This window comes from Rhinopithecus bieti, unplaced genomic scaffold (genome assembly GCF_001698545.2).
Source record: "Rhinopithecus bieti isolate Rb0 unplaced genomic scaffold, ASM169854v2 scaffold_46235, whole genome shotgun sequence".
NCBI lineage: Eukaryota > Metazoa > Chordata > Mammalia > Primates > Cercopithecidae > Rhinopithecus > Rhinopithecus bieti.
Window position 1 is genome coordinate 1,824,106 of NW_016819762.1, and position 15,984 is coordinate 1,840,089.

General features: G+C 41.7%; 1 protein-coding gene across 1 annotated transcript in view; it reads left to right on the forward strand.

The window, feature by feature from the left end:
• ABCC4 (ATP binding cassette subfamily C member 4 (PEL blood group)) overlaps positions 1 to 15,984 on the forward strand; it is a 304,207-nt gene that overhangs the window by 261,469 nt on the left and 26,754 nt on the right. The window contains exon 27 of the mRNA XM_017859218.1: positions 9,091 to 9,180. Within this exon, the coding sequence (XP_017714707.1) occupies positions 9,091 to 9,180 (90 nt within the window). The remainder of the gene's footprint in view (positions 1 to 9,090; positions 9,181 to 15,984) is intronic.

Below are 15,984 nucleotides of genomic sequence, written 5' to 3' on the forward strand. Positions count from 1 at the left end.
GGGTATTATTGCTACTCACTATTCTAGAAGGACTTGGCTTATTAACTTCTGTTTCTATTTTTGTGATCCTTGGTGAATTCCTTTAACCAAATTGTTTATGTAAATTTAAATAGTGAAGCAGCAACAAACAAACAAAAAATGCACAATAAAAACAACCTAAGAGAGAAATCTAATGTTTTTTTCACAAGGAACAAAAGGTGAGGCTATTGCTTTGTTTTCTGGCTTTCCCCCACCCCAGTCTTAGTGGCATTCCTGACCACTGTCAGTACCCCACTAATGCTTTGCATTTCCTGAGCAGGCAACTGACACTGGTTCTCAGCCCTGCGTGAGAACAGGGGCTTGTCCCTCTTAGATCCAGTGCTTTAGTGATAGTTGCATGCAGACAAGTTACACAGGTAGTGAGAATTCCTAACATTTGAGGAATCCATAACATGGTTAGCTTCTTTCCTTGCCATCTCCCACTTCATCCTCACAGCAATTCTGTGTCATCCTCATTTGACATATTTTCAAATAGGCACAGAGAGCTTAACCCACTTAACTAAAAGTAAACAGCAGAGCCAGGATTCAAATGGAATTTACAGCAAATCCCATATGCCAGATCCTGAGTTCCTGAACCCTCTCCTAGGGACTTTAAACCCATGTTGGCCGGGGCAATGCCTGATTGGAACTCTGCTTTGCAGCATGATTTAGTGTGGACTTGTGCAGGTGCACACACATGCACAGAAACAAAAGTCTCACAACACAATATTACTCCATGCTTCTACGCCCTGATATTTTCTATTATATCCATTCTATTCTGGTTCATATAAAAGACATAATGATGGTCACGAGCCACAAAAGTGATTTCATGATCCATTGGTTGCACCTGCCGTTTGAAGAACAGCGCACCTCACTGTCCTGCCCTGCTTGGCCAGGCTCCTGCTGCCTGGCAGCACCATGCAAGGAGCCTCATGACATAGTGATTGTCACCGCAGCCCTGTTGGGTGTATCAAGTTAGCCCCATTCTCCAGGAAGAAAACTGAGGCTCGGAGAGATTCCTAACTTACCTGGAGATGAATAGCTAATAAGTAGTAGAATCAGAACTCAGAATTATCCAACTCAATTTTTTTTCAGTAAATGTTTGTTGGACAGCATGATTTCTCATCAAACATTTTACTCATTCTTTTTCTTTTCTTTTTTTTTCTTTCTTTTTTTTTTTTTTTTTTTCTTTTTTGGAGACCGTCTCACTCTGTTGCCAGGCTGGACTGCAGTGGCGCCATCTCAGCTCACTGCAATCTCTGCCTCCTGGGTTCAAGTGATTCTCCTGCCTCTGCGTCCCTAGTAGCCGGGATTACAGGTGCGTGCCACCACACCCAGCTAATCTTTGTATTTTTGGTAGAGACGGAGTTTCACCGTGTTGGCCAGGATGGTCTTGATCTCCTGACCTTGTGATCCGCCTGCCTTGGCCTCCCAAAGTACTCATTGTTTTTCTGTCTACCCAACTTAAAAAAGGTTCCCAGAAACCATAACCAAAGAGAGCAAATATGCAGCAAAGTCAAAAGGTATCTTTTCTTTGAACTTTGTCGTTTGGACAGTTAGGTCATTTTGAAAGACTAAATTGTTTGTGATTTATTTTTATTTTTTCCAAAACCTTAAGTGACACTAAGCACTAAAAAAAAATCATTTTGAAAACAGAGTGTATTCACTTACGTGTCATGGGCGAATGAGCGTCAGAAGATCCTCTAAGCCTTACCTTGTGGGAGCTCAGAGCCCTTTGTCTTCCAAGGCCTCACTGGCTGCAGAGGGTGGAGAAGGCCGGAGACTTGAGGTTACATGAAGGTTACTGGTCTGCAGTGCAAAAAATATACACCCCTCATCCTCGAAAATGAGTGGAAAGCCAAATGGCTTGTGTCGCCACACCCTGATGTAGGGAATCTGGGAAGTTTGGAGCAAACACAGCAAAAGCAGAACCAAGTGCTGTTTCTTCGAATGGCCATGTTTGGGCAAGTCTGGCCTGCATGGCTTCCTGGGTTGTGTGGAGCACGAGTTTCTGTGTTCTCTCTCTTCCTGGCTTATCCCTTTCATTTATGGCTCAGGGTCCTCTGTCACTCTTGACCACACCATGAGCAACTCAAATTCGTGGTTAGGAGTAAGCAGCAAGGACCTGGGAAAGAACAGAAATGATGACATACACAGTCAGGGGCTAGTCCTGGAGTCACTTTAAGAAACAAATACTGCGCTGGGTGCGGTGGCTCACGCCTGTAATCCCACCACTTTGGGAGGCCGAGGCAGATGGATCACGAGGTCAGGAGATCGAGACCATCCTGGCTAACATGGTGAAGCCCCATCTCTACTAAAAAAAATACAAAAAACTAGCCAGACATGGTGGCGGGTGCCTGTAGTCCCAGCTACTGGGGAGGCTAAGGCAGGAGAATGGCATAAACCCGGGAGGCGGAGCTTGCAGTGAGCCGAGATCCGGTCACTGCACTTCAGCCTGGGCAACAGAGCGAGACTCCGTCTCAAAACAAAAAAAAAAAAAGAAAGAAACAAATACTGCGCTGGGTGTAGTGGCTCACGCCTGTAATCCCACCACTTTGGGAGGCCGAGGCGGGTGGATCACGAGGTCAAGAGATTGACACCATGATGGCCAACATGGTGAAACCCTGTCTCTACTAAAAATACAAAAATTAGCTGGGCGTGGTGGTGCATGCCTGTAGTCCCAGCTACTTGGGAGGCTGAGGCAGGAGAATTGCTTGAACCTGGGAGGCAGAGGTTGCCATGAGCCAAGATTGCACCATTGCACTCCAGCCTGGCGACAGAGGGAGACTCTGTCTCAAAAAAGAAAAAAAAAAAATCTAAAAGGGCCAGGCACANCTAGCCAGACATGGTGGCGGGTGCCTGTAGTCCCAGCTACTGGGGAGGCTAAGGCAGGAGAATGGCATAAACCCGGGAGGCGGAGCTTGCAGTGAGCCGAGATCCGGTCACTGCACTTCAGCCTGGGCAACAGAGCGAGACTCCGTCTCAAAACAAAAAAAAAAAAAAGAAAGAAACAAATACTGCGCTGGGTGTAGTGGCTCACGCCTGTAATCCCACCACTTTGGGAGGCCGAGGCGGGTGGATCACGAGGTCAAGAGATTGACACCATGATGGCCAACATGGTGAAGCCCTGTCTCTACTAAAATACAAAATTAGCTGGGCGTGGTGGTGCATGCCTGTAGTCCCAGCTACTTGGGAGGCGGAGGCAGGAGAATTGCTTGAACCTGGGAGGCAGAGGTTGCCATGAGCCAAGATTGCACCATTGCACTCCAGCCTGGCGACAGAGGGAGACTCTGTCTCAAAAAAAAAAAAAAAAATACTGAATTCTTAAGAAAGTACCCCTCAATTTGTATTTAAAATTTCAGGAAGAAGCAAACAGTGAAAGTAAGTCCTAAATAATTATCCTAAACAGAATAGTTAGCTGAAATGTATGCTTCTTTGTGTTCAGGACACAAGGTAGTTAACTGCACTTCCCAAAGAGAGCACCAAGGTGATACTATAACTCAGACAAGAGTTTGCTTAACTGAAGGATCTGGAAAAATGGATTTCAAAACTTTTTTTTGGATGGATTATTTACTCCTAGAGTCCTCCAATCCTATGGACACAAATAAATGTTTTCAACTAAAGAGTAACTTCATGCAAATTCAACATTTATGATAGCACCCTAAGGTTTGGCGTACATCAACAGCTATAATCTTTGTTAGGATTAAACAGATTCATTTTTTGTATTTGTTGGACTTTTTTGTTTTTCTATCAAAGCAAAAGCTAGGTACTTTTTAAGCAGCCCACGGCTTAGACTTCTGCTATGTTGGTATTTCTACTCCCTTCTTCAGTAGGTTGAAAAGGTTAACCAGAGTGTGTCTCTTTAAGACTTCCTTTTTATTACCTGATTTTCTTTCCCTTTTTTTTTTCTTAAGTTCTTTTTGAGAACAAAACTCAAAGGGAAAAGAGGTAGGTATGCAGTTACTAGTAAAGAAATACAATTGGATTCTGGCCTAATGCAGTCAGTCTTTTGTTTCTGCACACTGAAGTCTTCATTAAGGCCATGGAACTGTTCCCTGGAGCTGGTGACCTTTTTGTATGTAAAGAAGACTTTACACGACTTAAATTCTTTTTCCTTTGTTGGCGAACAATGTTCTTTTCTTCTGAAAATGGATGATGATCAGTTCATTCAGAGGCTACAGGGGTTTTTTAAAAAAGAAGGGAAACCAAGATTTAAAGTGACTTCAGGTGATTCCCTCATTCTTGGCACAGAGAGATGAGCTGCCCTTAATCAAGGCCTTCAGGATTTGAAATGCACACATAGCTCTGAGGACACCAGGCAGCAGCAGTCGTGGCTAGCTACTGTGCAGTGTATATTTTAAGAGAGGGAAGTTTCCTGGTTTGGGACAAGATTAGGGTAAAGTATTGTGCTTTGTCCTGCTGGTTTGTAACTCCCTATGCGATTTTTGCCTTGGTCCCAGGTCGTTTTAAGTGTCTGGAGGTTGGTGGATAGAGTTTCTTCTTGAGATAATAAGAGGCTTGTCTTCCAGAAGTTTATACGAAAGCTCTAGGAAGACTGTAGTTTTCAGTCTTGCAGTCCTGCTGAGGGATTATCAATTTACTGCACTAAATGCTTTGATTCAGAGTGGTCATTTTTAGGTCACATGGTGGGTTTTTTTTGCTGTTGTTGTTGTTTTGAGACAGAGTCTTGCTCTGTCGCCCAGGCTGCAGTGCAATGGCGCTATTTGGCTCACTGCAACCTCCGCCTCCTGAGTGCAAGTGATTCTCCTGTCTCAGCCTCCCAAGTAGCTGGAATTACGGGCGTGCCCCACCCTGCCTGGCTAATTTTTGTATTTTTAGTAAAGATGGGATTTCACCATGTTGGCCAGGCTGGTCTTGAACTCCTGACCACCAGTGAACCACCTGCCTCAGCCTCCCAAAGTGCTGGGATTATAGGCATGAGCCACTGCACCCGGCCTGATCACATGTTTAATATCAACTTGTCTTATGTGAGTAATGAGGACAAAATTACTACTCAGTTTGGCACAAAGAGTTTTTAAAAGTATGACCTTTAAACCCTAATGAAAAACAGGTTTGGGCTGGGCATGGTGGCTCACGCCTGTAATCCCAGCACTTTGGGAGGCCGAGGCAGGCAGATCACAAGGTCAGGAGTTCAAATCCAGCTTGAACAACATGGTGAAACCCCACCTTTACTAAAAATACAAAAATTAGCTGGGCACGGTGGCACGTGCCTGTAATCCCAGCTACTTGGGAGGCTGAGACAGGAGAATTGCTTGAACCTGGGAGTCAGAGGTTGCAGTGAGCTGAGATCATGCCACTGCACTCCAGCCTGGGTGACAGAGTGAGACTCCATCTCAAAAAAAAAAAGAAAAAAAAAAAAAAACAGGTTTGATCTAGTGCTTCATTTAAAATAATACGTTGAACAGAGCATTGGTTTTGCTAACTATGGAGGTTAAAATAAAACTCGTGTTAAATGACATTTTAAAATATATACCATCAAAAAATATGTACTTAGGCTAATAAATCTTTTATATTTTACATGAAGATTGTATGTCTACCGTAAATCTCTACTCTGAAATGTTCTGCCTGCAAACATTTTTACAACACTTATTTATAAGATTAGTTTACTAACTTCATTACATAGAGGAGGGTACTTTAAATAATAATATCTATCAGAAATGATAATTAATTTGACTCTTATCTGCTCTTGCAGTATGTGACTACTATGAGCACTTTTATTACCTTTTGAAGATAATATAATTGTTTCTTATTTGGCAAGTGGATGAAAGCAGAATTAGAAACCAAAATGAACACCATGTATAAAACACATTGGCGTATTAAAACAGACATTGTTAACAAATTACCTGCCGGCTTTAAAGAAAAATATAGGTTCAGTCAGTTAATGTTTTATTAAATCATTCTCATTCAACAAGTTTTGATTGAAATTTTACTCATTATGAAAAATATATTTGGCATGTCATAACAAAGAAAAATATTCTTATTTACTAAACTATTTTCTTCTGTGTAATGCTGCTAACTAAACATAAATAATTGCTTAATATTTTCCTTTAAATTGATAGTATGGATTTAAGCAAGAACCTCTATGGCAGTGGGAAATGCTTAAACTTAAATTTTGGCTTTTTTAACCAAAAAAAAAAAAAAAAAGCCAAAAATGATGGTTGGTGATAATTAGCAGAGCTTCCATAGGTCCTGCAGAGTATCTGAGGTCAAGGTTTAGAGCTCAGCCTAAAGCAGCTGCAGACATGGTTGGCTCGAATTGAGCATCTCAGGGTCCTGTGAAGAATCACGCTTTAATCCTCCCCCTTGGTCTTTCGAGGGATTCATCCATTTAAAGGGGTTTCCCTCCTAAAGGGAAGAAAGTAAGGAAGGTGACAGGCAAGGGGCCCTGGATTATAGAAGACAGGATGATTGGACTTGAATTGTACACTCACATGCCTGTTCTTTTGAGCCACCAAAACCACTATTCTGAAACATGCTAATACCATGAGCCCTTCCATCACTCAACAGAGGCAGAATAATCAGTCTTTAAATGCAAAGAAACTTGTTCATAAATTAGCTTAGGTATCATCTCTCTAGAACATACTGTGAAAACCTAGGCAGACACTCAGTCAAACCCTAGGCCTGGTAACGGGTGTGATTTTTCTCTAGGAGAGGAACCTGAAGGAAAAAATGTTCAGGTAACATAGGCCGTCATAGACAAGGTAATGGACTTGTTTGATATAAGCAAAGAGCTGCGTCTCACAGCTCTAAATGGGCTGAAAGCCCATTTCTTAACCCATTCCCCTCTTAGCCCCCTTATCTCCTCAAACACATGTCCTCAAAGAGTCTCTGGGTTTTGGCCACTGAATGGAATTATCCCCTCAGTTAAGGGCCTTGTGGGGAGAAGGAGGCACTCAAAGAGAGAGAGGAAGGAGTTGCAGCCACACCTCTCCTGGCCACATTGTTTCTGAATACCTCATTTAAACAATGAAAGGAGGAGAAATTACCTAGTTAGTTGGAATCTTAGAATTGATAATTACAGAGAGCAAGTCAAGTTTTTATATTTTAATCTGAAATAACCAGAATGATGGTTATTCTCCTCACAAGAAATTCTCACCATTGTTTAGATGGTTGTTCAGGTTTTGGTCTTCAGTTGGGTACTTTTAAGACAGGCCTTACATATGACTCTTGGAATTTTTCAGTTCCATTTGGTACTTTGGAAGCATCATGTGGCCAGGACTTTTCAGTGCTTTTGGAAGGATACTGGCCACTTTATCAGCTTTGTACACAAAGTGCCTATTTTACCATCGTTTCCATTTTTGCATTTTGCTGAGGACTTATGTTTTTGGTGGCACTCTGTCTGCCTTCTACATCCATTTCTTCCTCACCAGCCTCAAAACGGAGACTGTAGGGAAAGGGATGAGAGCCTCCCTGGGTATCATTTTTCTTTATGGCTGGTGAAAAAAGAAGTCTACCTCCTTCATCTCTCTTCTCAGGCTTTTGGGAAGTGAGGAGGAACAGTCCTGCCCCCAAAGCCAGGTGAGATTTGAGGCCAGTGGTTCCCTTGAGCATTTCTCCAGTACCTGTAGAAGAGTCTCACCTTCTCTTGTTCCCACATCTGTGCATCCGCTTGTTGTGCCCCCATCCTTGAAAGCAGCTCATGGGGCTCCTATATCCTTATGGCCTAGCTTATTAGAACCTTCCAGAGGAAAACTTTTTTTTTTTTTTTTTTTTTTTTTAAGATGGAGATTTGCTCTGTGGCCCAGGCTGGAGTGCAGTGACGCGATCTCGGCTCACTGCAACCTCTGCCTCCCAGGTCCAAGTGATTCTCCTGCCTCAGCCTCCCAAGTAGCTGGGACTACAGGTGCCCGCCACCCTACCCAGCTGCCAGAAGAAAACTTTCACACAGCCTACCTAAGCTTATGTTCAAGAGTCTCTCTTAAAATCCAGGAAGAGGCCGATATTCCAAGAGTGATTTAATTGTGGGCTCCTCCTGAAGTAGATGAATAGGAACAGCTATTTAAATTGATGTAATTTTATTACGACCTCCTTCACAATGGTTTTCAGGTTACCCTGCTCTTGTAGTTAATAAGGAGGTTCTGTGACCCAGGTAACCATGATGCACAGATGAGATAATGTGGGGATTCAGTGATGCAAAATCAGAGGCAATCCCTTCATAAATAGAGGTGCCTCTGGCCCCAATCGTTTAGATCTCCTTTGGCCAAAAAAAAAAAAGGATGTCCCATTCTGACATTGGAGAGGTTTTTTTGTTTGTTTTGAGATGGAGTTTTGCTCTTGTTGCCCAGGCTGGAGTGCAATGGCACGATCTCGGCTCACTGCAACCTCTACCTCCCAGGTTCAAGCGATTCTCCTGCCTCAGCCTCCCAAGTAGCTGGGATTACAGGCATGTGCCACCACGCCTGGCTAATTTTTGTATTTTTAGTAGAGACAGGGTTTCACCATGTTGGTCAGGCTGGTCTCGAACTCCTGACCTCAGGTGAACCACCCGCCCCGACCTCCCAAAATACTGAGATTACATGCGTGAACCACTGTGCCCGGCGAGAGATTCTTAATCCTGGAAAACTGTTTTGCCAATGGTGAAAATATCCTAATTTATTCTTTAGTACAAGTTAGAAAATACTTAATAATTTGGCTTTGAAGCACAAACTCTAATCATGCTGTTGGTATTTTCCAGTATTACACGATTGATAGTTAATTTCTATAGCTCTCTTGATGTAGACCCTCAAATAACTATATCCGTATATTTCATGTTAAGCTAATATTACCAGGAAAGCAGTTTTAAACATCAGGCCTGTCTTTTTCATTTTCTTCTTAAGATAGCACATTGCAACAGTTTTGTTAGTGTTCAGTGGTCTGGAAGGTATTTTGGAGCATGCTTTGTCCAGTGGAAAATTAATAGATATGTTATTTTGTAAACAGGCATTTGTAATGCTGTAATTAATGATTATCAGGAATTTTATTTTTTGGTATCTTAATTCTATTGTTGATGTTAGCATTGGAATACAATGAAAAGAGTCTGTGGTAATGACTTTGACTGTTTTGAGCACTTAGGAACCTGTTTTGTTCACTGGAACAATGAGGAAAAACCTAGATCCCTTCAATGAGCACACGGATGAGGAACTGTGGAATGCCTTACAAGAGGTAAGTGATAAAATGTAATTATCTCTAATTTTTTAACGTCAGTATGTGTATATGTACCTTTACAGCATTGCAGGAAATTAAGGGGAGCTTAGTGGTTTAACTAACTTTGCTCACCACCCAGGAGATCATTGAGGACGTGGATATGCTAAAATGTGTATACTGATGATGATGAAAACCAAAAATAAAATTTCACTTGTTCTCATTTTAATTTTCTTCCTATAGTCCAAAACAGTTTGGTGGTGTTTTATTTGTCTTTAGCAATGAGTTAAACTAGAAGTTGTATTTATGAGTTGAGATCCTATTAGTAACTAAGTTACTCTGCACCATTTATTTTAGTGCTGTATTCTTAGGGAATTTCTAGTAAGGGAAGACGTCTCATAGTTGTTTTTTATTAACTAAGAGATAAATGAGATCATATTTATGAAATGCTTTGAAGTTTTATAAGAAAGTGTTTATAAAGATAAATTATACAGTTGGAATGGGATAATAATTATTTATTGGCAAACATGTAATTTTAATGCAAGTAACAGAACCCTGCAACCTTTGCTAAGTTTTTATACTAATATGTTGATTTCTAGAGGATTTTCTGTTATTTATGTGGTTCCTGTTGGGCCACTTCTTGAAATTTTCTCACCCTTCCATGAAAAGGGCTTTGACTATTAAGGTGCTGTTGGTTTGTATATTTTAACACTGATTTTCTATGTTCAGCCTAGTTCTGCAAATTTGTGCCAGTCTACTTGATGGCACAAACCATATCATAAAACTGGTAGTCCCTCCCAGGACCTAGTTTAGTCTTTTGCTTTTAAAAAGTAAACATTTAAGGTTGGGCGCAGTGGTTTACGCCTGTAATCCCAGCACTTTGGAAGTCTGAGGTGGGTGGATCACCGGAGGTCAGGAGTTTCAGACCAGCCTGACCAACATGGTGAAAACCCACTTCTACTAAAAATACAGAAATTAGCTGGGCATGGTGGCGTGCGCCTGTAGTCCCAGCTACTCAGGAGGCTGAGACAAGAGAATTGCTTGAACCCAGGAGGCCAAGGTTGCAGTGAGCCGAGATTGTGCCACTGCACTCCAGTCTGGGTGACAGAGCAAGACTCTGTCTCAAAATAAATAAATAAATAAAAATAAATAAAAATTGGCCAGGCACGGTGGTTCATGCCTGTAATCCCAGCAATTTGGGAGGCTGAGGCGGGTGGATCATGAGGTCAGGAGTGGCAGACCAGCCTGGCCAACATGGTGAAACCCCGTCTCTACTAAAAATACAAAAATTAACCGGATGTGGTTGTGCGCACCTGTAGTCCCAGCTACTCAGGAGGCTCAGGCAGGAGAATTGCTTGAACCTGGGAGGCGGAGGTTGTGGTAAGCCGACATTGCACCACTGCACTCTAGCCTGGGCAATAAGAGTGAAACTCCATCTCAAAATAAATAAATATTAAAAGTTAAAAAAAAAGTAAGCATTTAATAAGTATGTATTAACATGTTTGATCCCTTCATTTCAAAGAAGTGTGGAGCCTGGACAACATAGTGGACTTTGTCTCTACTAAAAATAAAAAAAAAAAAAGAATTAGCCAGATGTGGTGGCATGCACCTGTAGTCCCAGCTACTCAGGGAGTTGAGGTGGGAGGATCTTGTGAGCCCTGGAGGTTGAGGCTTCAGTGAGCCATGATTGCACCACTGCACTCCAGCCTGAGTGACAGAGATTAATTTCTCTCCATTGTTATTGTTGTTGTTTTGAGTTGGTGCATTTGTCATTGTTGCCCTTCCAGGGATAGCTCTGAAATCTTTAATTTATAGATGAGTTTTGACTGTGAGCAAGTAGACTTGGAGGCCTGACAGTTTCCTGCCAGTAATTCTTGTTTCTGAAGACGTCATTGCCGAGTCCTTACACATCCATCCTGCTTTCCAGCGACTGTGGGGATTTTCTTTTTCTAAATTAGGTTGGTTACTTCACCTCCTGATACTTGATAAGCAATTGACCTCTGATTTCATTTAAATTTGTGAATCTCTGTACAGTGAAATTCTAGGAGAGAAGAGGTGGGTACAGTTAACTGTCAAACGTAAAGAAAGATAAGGCAATCCCCTGCCCCTAAATTCTCAGGACAAGTTTATTAGTGAAATTGTGACACACCCTAAAAGAGCAAGAATTACTCATAAAGTATTTTTCTATTTGTTTCAGAGCTTGAGATTTCTTGTCACAGATTCTCAGAGAGTAAAATTACTTTTTAGAAACACATTTCTCTATGAACAGTGAAGAAATGTTAATTGGGAGATGATCCTATCAAAAACCATCATGGAACATGGCTGTAACTCATACTTATTACATTTGTTATAGCCAAAATTAAAATAAAATTTAGTAGTCTCTCAAGAATTATAGAAATGATGAGGTAGAAGACGTGGTAGGTCCCCTCAGAAGTGAAAATTATCCCATCTTTGTCTCCCATCTTTGTCTTTTCTCTGGGAATTACTTCTTTTTTTTTTTTTTTTTTGAGACGGTGTCTCGCTCTGTCTCCCGGGCTGGAGTGCAGTGGCCGGATCTCAGCTCACTGCAAGCTCCGCCTCCCGGGTTTACGCCATTCTCCTGCCTCAGCCTCCCGAGTAGCTGGGACTACAGGCGTCCGCCATCTCGCCCGGCTAATTTTTTGTATTTTTTAGTAGAGACGGGGTTTCACCGTGTTAGCCAGGATGGTCTCGATCTCCTGACCTCGTGATCCGCCCGTCTCGGCCTCCCAAAGTGCTGGGATTACAGGCTTGAGCCACCGCGCCCGGCCGGGAATTACTTCTTTATGGCATTGTAGGTTTTTCTGTGAGTGATTTGGAAGAGTGTCTAAAAATTAGGGTACCACATTGTATTTCCGGTGTGATTCCAGCTGTTTTTCATCATTCATATATTCCGAAACCCGACCTAAGAAAGACACCAGAGCATTTATTTACATTGCTTGTTTGGGGGTAATGAGACAACGACTGGAGGAGAGTATTTTCTATTCTCTTTGGTTTTTTCTGAATTTTCCAAATTTCCTCTGGGTGCTTGTATTCTTTTACCTTCTTGATGATCGGGGGAAAGGCTGAGCACTGCTAATAGATGAAGCATTGTGAGTTTTTCACAGCAAGTTTCATGACTACCAGTTGATGGAGGCTGGGGTCATTCTGATAGGTCAAGGATCTTCCCCTGAGGTCCATGGAGTCTGAGGGTCTTCTCGTAGAGAATTCTGAAGCTCACTTCCTGGTGATTGTAAACATGAAGTTATGTGCGTGTGTTTATCTTGAGAGATGTCACACAAGGGATTCAGCACCATGACTCCGATGCCATTCAGGTTTCTCTGGACTTCTCTGTCACATTCTGTCTCTCTGCTGTCTCCATGGTTTTCATCTTTCATTGATATCCAGTTCAGAACTGGAGAACTCATCCTGCTTTTTAGTAGGAAACCTGGTATCATTTGGAAACTCCCTTTAAAGCAGACAAAAAACACAGTCACTTGGTTTATAAATGAGGCCAAACTGGAAATGGGAACCCAAACTCATAGGGTTGGCTCGAGATTAGGTCAGCGCTGTCAGTTTTTTCCTCTCTAACAACTTTACATAAAAAGGAAAGATGCCTTTTATTTCTTTGAAGTTTTTTTATTTCTTCCCCATTCTCCCTTGGCAAGGGTAATACCAGACATGCAAAAGAAGATCTGGCATCCGGAGGGAGACAGTCCTATGAATGTGGTTGTGTCATCTTGGCTGTATGTATGTATGTATGTATGTACGTACGTATGTATGTATTTATTTATTTGAGACAGAGTCTCGCTCTGTCACCCAAGCTGGAGTGCAATGGTGCAGTCTCGGCTTACTGCAAACTCCGCCTCCCGGGTCCAAGCGATTCTCCTGCCTCAGCCTCCTGAGTAGCTGGGATTACAGGCGCCCACCACTATGCTGGCTAATTTTTTTGTATTTTTAGTAGAGACGGGGTTTCACCATGTTGGCCAAGCTGGTCTCAAACTCCTGACCTTGTGATCCACCTGCTTCAGCCTCCCAAAGTGCTGGGATTACAGGCATTAACCAACGCACCTGGCCTATTTTTATTTGTTTTTTTAGACAGAGTCTTGCTCTGTTGCTCAGGCTGGAGTTCAGTGGTGTAATCTCAGCTCACTGCAAACTCTGCCTCCTGGGTTCAAGTGATTCTCCTGCCTCAGCCTCCCAAGTAGCTAGGATTACGGGCACGCTCCACCATGCCTGGCTAATTTTTATATTTTTAGTAGAGACAGGGTTTCACCATGTTGGCCAGGCTGGTCTCAAACTCCTGACCTCAAGTGATCTGCCTGTGTCAGCCTCCCAAAGCGTTGGGATTACAGACATCAGCCACCATACCCAGCCAGTTTTTTTTTTTTTTTTTTCTAATGCTGAAAGTTATCGTAAATACTGAAAAATAGTCAGCTGTAAATGGAAGAAAGTTTACTAGAATTAGTGCCAGTTTTGGCCCCTAAATAACAGCAACTCTATAAATATAACATAGGTAATGACTAAAGATGGAAGTCGTTTATGAGAAAAAAGTCAAAAGATCACAGTGGTACAACTAAGAAAATGAATCAGCAGCATGTTATTTCTGTTAATTTAAAAACGACTTTAATACCAGGATCTACAATTAAGACTAGGTTATATCATGTTGGAATAGTGGAGAAATCATCTAATCGTGTTCAACATTGATAGAATCACTGTTAGAATACAAGGATGTCTTGTATTTGGGACCCCATAAGGCAGAAATTTGCACATGAGCAGTATCCGCGTCCTCTGGGCCTTCGTTTCCCCACACCTTGCACCTCCATTTTTCCCGGGCCATATATTGCCCAGAATGGGCTTCTGCTCACTTCATTCACACTTAGCTGTGTTTTCGTTAAAGCTTGTTCCCATCTGGTGAGTTGCTGTTTATCACATTTCAGTCTCTGGCATCAGAGACTTCCTTTATGAAAAGTCAGAAAGTTCAAAAAAACCTGGAAACAGAATCTGACATCCACGTGAGTCTCCTTGAGGCTTTGAAAATATTTGTGAAAGGCCGGGCATGGTGGCTCACGCCTGTAATCCCAGCACTTTGGGAGGCCGAGGCGGGCGGATCACGAGGTCAGGAGATGGAGATCATCCTGGCTAACACGGTGAAACCCCGTCTCTACTAAAAATACAAAAAATTAGCCGGGCATGGTGGTGCGCACCTGTAGTCCCAGCTACTTGGAGGCTGAGGCAGGAGAATGACGTGAACCCGGGAGGCAGAGCTTGCAGTGAGCCGAGATCGCGCCACTGCACTCCAGCTTGGGTGACAAAGCGAGACTCCGTCTCAAAAAAAAAAAAAAGAAAGAAAATATTTGTGATGATAGAAATGGGCTGTCTTAGAAAGTTCAGTTCATTATTTGCACTTTTCTTATACTTTCCTATTTTTTCCAAGCTTCAAAATAATCTGATATACTGTGTTTGAGATGTATAGTTTCAAATATTATGATTTGATCTTGTTTTCCTGAAATTACAACCTTTATTAAATGTAGAAAACATTAAATTTTCTATATTTTTAACTATTAATATTATGATATCTTGGAGCCAATTAATTTTATGAGGACTATGTTTCTTTTACAATAACATTTAGTAAGAAAATTGTATGCAAATTCTATTTCTGTGTGGATTTATTTTGTAATTTATAAGAATAGACATCTCACAAAATGAGGTGTCCTTGTGACTTCATACATTCAACAGATATGTGTGGGGAGGTTTTTACATAGGCATTGTAGATTCTGGAGCTATAGCAGTCATCAAGAGAGAGAAAGTCCCCATCCTCTTAGAGCACAAATTCTTGTATGGAAGATAGAAAATAAGAAAATACTTATGTAATATAATCTTAGGTACTGGTAAATGCAATGAAGAAAACTAGAGCAGTGCATGAAAGGAATTAGTTGACTGCATTATTAAAAATAGGCGGCCAGGCGCGGTGGCTCACGCCTGTAATCCCAGCACTTTGGGAGGCCGAGGCGGGTGGATCACGAGTTCAAGAGTTCCAGACCAGCCTGGCCAATATGTTGAAACCACATCTCTTAATACAAAAAAATTATCTGGGTGTGGTGGCGTGCGCCTATAGTCCCAGCTACTCAGGAGGCTGAGGCAGGAGAATTGCTTGAACCCGGGAGGCAGAGATTGCAGTGAGCTGAGATTGCACCACTGCACTCCAACCTGGGCGACAGAGCAAGACTTCATCTCAAAAAAAAAAAAAAAAAAAAAACAAGAATTTATTTCACAAGGAAGAGATAAAATAAAAAAAAAAAAAAAAAGCAGTATTTCATTGTCCAGGAAGGAGCAAAATAAACAAAGAAAAAAGAATAGATACTATCTATTGATCTCTTATTTGGTACCAAGCACTATTGTAAGTGCTACACATAGTGACTCATTTTATGCTCCAACAATGTTAGGAGATAAGCATCTTCATAAGAATCTTAGTATGGTCTTATTTACAAGTTAATTAGGAAGCTAAGATAGAGAAAGTTCAGGAACTTGCCCAGTTGGCAGAGCCAGGCAGGACTCACACCCATGCTGTGTGTCTTCAAGGCTCCATTTTTTATTTTAAAATGTCCAGATCATGGAACAGTCAAATGAATAGTATTATGAACATACACATACCCTTCTCCAAGGTTCACCATTTGTTAATACAGTATTTTGCTACATTTGCTTCCTCTCTTGTATCCCTTGAAAGTAAGTTGTAGCATTTCCATGAAGTTGCACTTCATCCTTAAATATGTATATGTACCTCCTAAGAACAAGAATGTTCAACTATATAACATAATATAGTTATTT